The sequence below is a fragment of the Molossus molossus genome, unplaced genomic scaffold, assembly GCF_014108415.1.
Source record: "Molossus molossus isolate mMolMol1 unplaced genomic scaffold, mMolMol1.p scaffold_m16_p_16, whole genome shotgun sequence".
Taxonomy (NCBI): Eukaryota; Metazoa; Chordata; class Mammalia; order Chiroptera; family Molossidae; genus Molossus; species Molossus molossus.
In genome coordinates this window covers 38,191,967-38,195,753 of record NW_023425351.1, presented here as the reverse complement: position 1 = coordinate 38,195,753, position 3,787 = coordinate 38,191,967, and the positions used below count along the sequence as shown (strand labels likewise).

Below are 3,787 nucleotides of genomic sequence, written 5' to 3'. Positions count from 1 at the left end.
TGCTACAACATGGATAAATCTTAAACATTATGCTAGACAGATAAAGACAAATATTACGTAATTCCACTTATATGAGGCACCTGGGGTAGTTAAATTCATGGAGGAGACAGAAAGTAGAAACATGGTTGCAGGATAGGGTGAAGGGTATATGAGGAGTTCATGTTTAATGGTGATATAGTGTCTGTTTGGGATGACGAAAAAGTTTTGGAAGTGGATGGTGGTGATGGTTACACAACATTGCTAATATACTTGCTTAATGCCATTGTATTGTATACTTGAAAATGATTTCAATGGCAAATTTTAAGTTACCACACGCAAAAAATGTAGGTGGTTTGTGGCTAGCCTTGACTAGGTTCCACCAAGGCACCTTTACCTAATGAAAGCCATCAGCTCTGTGTCTGCTCCGACTATAGGGACCTAGAGGAGACTGACTCTGTCTTCCCTAACCTCTGTGTGGAGTGGGGATTACTGTCTTTAAGTGGAGCGGTTTCTAGAAAGTGCTGTTCAATATGAATCAGAACTTTGGGAAAAGCCCAGAGCGATTCATAGTAACTGGTCATATATGGGACTTCTCTAGAAATAATACATTGAAGAACATAAATTTTTTAAAAAATCTTATTTTTATTACCAAAATAACACCTACTTATTATAAAAAATTTGGAAAATAAAGGTAACCAGGAAAAAAATATCATTTATAATCCCATCATTCAAAGAGAAATAACTGTAACATTTTGTTGTATATTCTTTTAAGTACTTTTTCATCTATATCATATATATGTGTGTTGTGTAACCTCCTTTGTGAAATAACAATTTTTTTGTAAATATCTTTTCATGGGTAACATTTAAATAAAATGTTTAATGATTATTTAGTTAAATTTGTACTATCAAGGTTTTGAGGGGCTTTAAAATAAACTTTATACTGGAATAATTTTAGATTTATAGAAAAGTTGCAAAGTACAGAGTTCCTGTATGTTTTTCACCTAGTTTCCCCTAATATTGACATCTTACATAACCTTTACACATTTGTCAGAAATAATAAATTCACCTTGGTAGAAATTGAAGACTTAATTTGAATTTCACTAGTTTTTCAATTAATCTTCTTTTTCTGTTCCAAGATCCAATCTGGGGTACCACATTGCATTTAGGACAAGTGTTTTTTGACCATTTATTATATGCAAGATATTGTAGAGGATGCAAAATAAATAAGCTGCCTTCAAAGAGTTGTCTGTCTGATAAGGAGTTAATATAGGTGCATAAACCCCAAAAGTTCAGGGCAGATTACAGTAACTATGTAAGAAAAGAACAAAGGGCTGTGATGAGTCCACTTGGGAGCTCAGAAATGTTTAATGAAAGAAGTGGGCTAAGCTTGGACAAAGTCATGAATGTGAAAAGGTTGAGCGTTTTTTCAGAGATTGTAAATAGCAGTTCAATATGTCAACTGCACAGGCCATGTCACCCTTTCTCAGGTCTAACTATGAGTTGAACTTCTCTATATGGCTTTTTAAAAATTCAGGTATCTGAGACCCATCCCCGTAGCAATAGAATCTGAATTTAAGAAGGCAGGGCCAAATAGCTTTTTTGGTTGTTTTCGAGTTCATGGGTGATTGGAGAGAATCCAGAAGACATGGTTAAGCTAAAAGCAGAGAATCACTAAATTGAATTGACTCTATTAGTTTTTTGATAAATTTTAGCATATTCCTTTTACTAGATTCATCACTAGAGATATGAAATAGAGGCACTTTTCCATAAGATTGGGTAGATATTCGTTATAAAATGCCATATCTCTTGCCCTGGCTGGTTTGGCTCAGTGGTTGGAGCATTGCCTGCGGACCAGAGAGTTCTGAGTTCGGTTCCCGCTAGGGGCACATAACAACAAAAAATTTTATAAATATGTCATATCTCCCCTGCATCTCTACTTACACATGCTGGAATAAGTCCTGTTGCCTATCAGTGACCAAGTAACCGCAATATTGGCTGGAACTTTTGTACATGAGATTATCATCTTGCTTCCTCATCTGTGAAGTGGTGGGTAGCACTCAGAATAGGTTGTGTTTGTCATTTTATGGTTTAGTGTTGCTTTTGCTATGGTTGAGGCACTGTTATCTTTTCTTTATCCAGGGTGCCTAAATTCTTTTTATAGCCACTTCTAAGAATGGTCTATTTGAAGTATAAAAGAAGCACACACATGTGTGACAAACTGAGCTCACACTGGTTCTTTGCTACTCGATCTACTGGAGCATGTCTGCACACAAGTAGTGGTTAGAATTTAGATCCTCAGGACCTTACTTTTGTTTAGAAAATTCACTTTGTCACACTGGACGCTTAGCCACTTTGATGGAGCAGCAGATAAACACAAAAGGCTCCCAGGTAGTATATGATATGAGGCAAACAGGACTGGGCTGCCTTATGCAATTTGTTACCCTGATTTAGATACATGTTTGGGTTGGAGAAAGTCAATGGGAAAGATTATACCTAAACAAAACTGCAGAGGTTCCACTGATAAAACAGTCTCAACAGTTTAGACTCCCCCTGTTGGCCACATAAGTCAGTAGAGCAATTTACAGAATTACAATTCTGCTTTCCTCCCGGCTTTTTGTTCAAGTTCCTTTAAATAGACGTCCTTACTGAGGAATTCTTTATACCAAGAGAGAATAGAGCTTCTTTAAGACTTTTGTTTTTCTTATTGCATAAAGTTTTATTTTTCAAAATGTACATCTGGTGACCTGTTCATGCATTTTCTCCAGCATCTGGGGTGTCCCCACATTTTGTGTTCCTGGTGTAAATCACTTGAGCTCTGTGCTTTGAGACTAGTTTAATAAGCCCTTTGCTAAGGAGCTTCTGAAGGGCTGCCCTGGTCAAGGAACCTTGGCTCTTCAGTCTCTCAGAAACAGCAGCTGGGGTTATAAGTTTATAGTTGAGAACTTGCTTACACAGTTTGTCATATGTTGCTTTGTTAAACAACACTAGGTTATTGAGCTTGTTCCAGACTTTGCCTTTGGACCATTTCTTCTTTTTGGCTTTACCCACAGATTTGTTCACTGGGTCTTTGTTTTTCTTGGCTGACTTTCCAGCATCTTTCTTCTTCTTGTCGTCCTTGGGTGACATAGCAAAACCCTGGGAGCAGCTGCTATCACCTCGGCCTCGACAAGATGTTGGACCAAGACTTTTATTTTTGAATTCAAGAATTCTGACCTAAAAGCGGGAATAATGTCAACATCTTAATTTGAAAACAGAAAGGACAATAATAAAACATAAATTATAGGTTCCAGTGAATAAAATGTAGTTAATAGTTGAGGCATCTAGGAACAATGCCAATATTAATCAGAAATATATGAACCAAAATAGAAACAGCAATTCTGGAAGGAAAGAAATGCTACTACTACGGTGTTTTCAAGTAATCAATAGATAGGTAAAATAGTAACTTTTTATTCAGTTGAAATGTACCTGTGTTTAAATTTGTGCTTATAAGTAGTAAGCTCCATGAGTCCAAGAACAGTGTCAATGTGTTTAACAGGTTCTTGGGCAGAGTAGATACCGTTGCTCTTAAAAAAAAAAAAAATATATATATATATATACACACACACACACACACACATATACACACACATATACACACATATATATACATATATGTGTGTATATGTGTGTGTATATGTGTGTGTGTGTATACATATATATATTTGATTTTTTTAGAGAGAAAGGAAGAGAGATAGAAACATCGATGTAAGAAAGAAACATTAATCAACTGCCTCCTGCACATCCCCAACTGGGGATTGAGCCCGCAACC

The 3,787-nt window shown here is 36.3% G+C and overlaps 1 protein-coding gene across 1 annotated transcript; it reads right to left on the bottom strand.

The window, feature by feature from the left end:
* Window positions 1-2,727: 2,727 nt before the first annotated feature.
* Window positions 2,728-3,105, bottom strand: LOC118631370 (40S ribosomal protein S25-like). Its single transcript, XM_036263657.1, has one exon. It carries the CDS (start codon window positions 3,103-3,105, stop codon window positions 2,728-2,730), a length of 378 nt encoding a protein of 125 aa, XP_036119550.1.
* Between the last annotated feature and the right edge of the window lie 682 nt (window positions 3,106-3,787).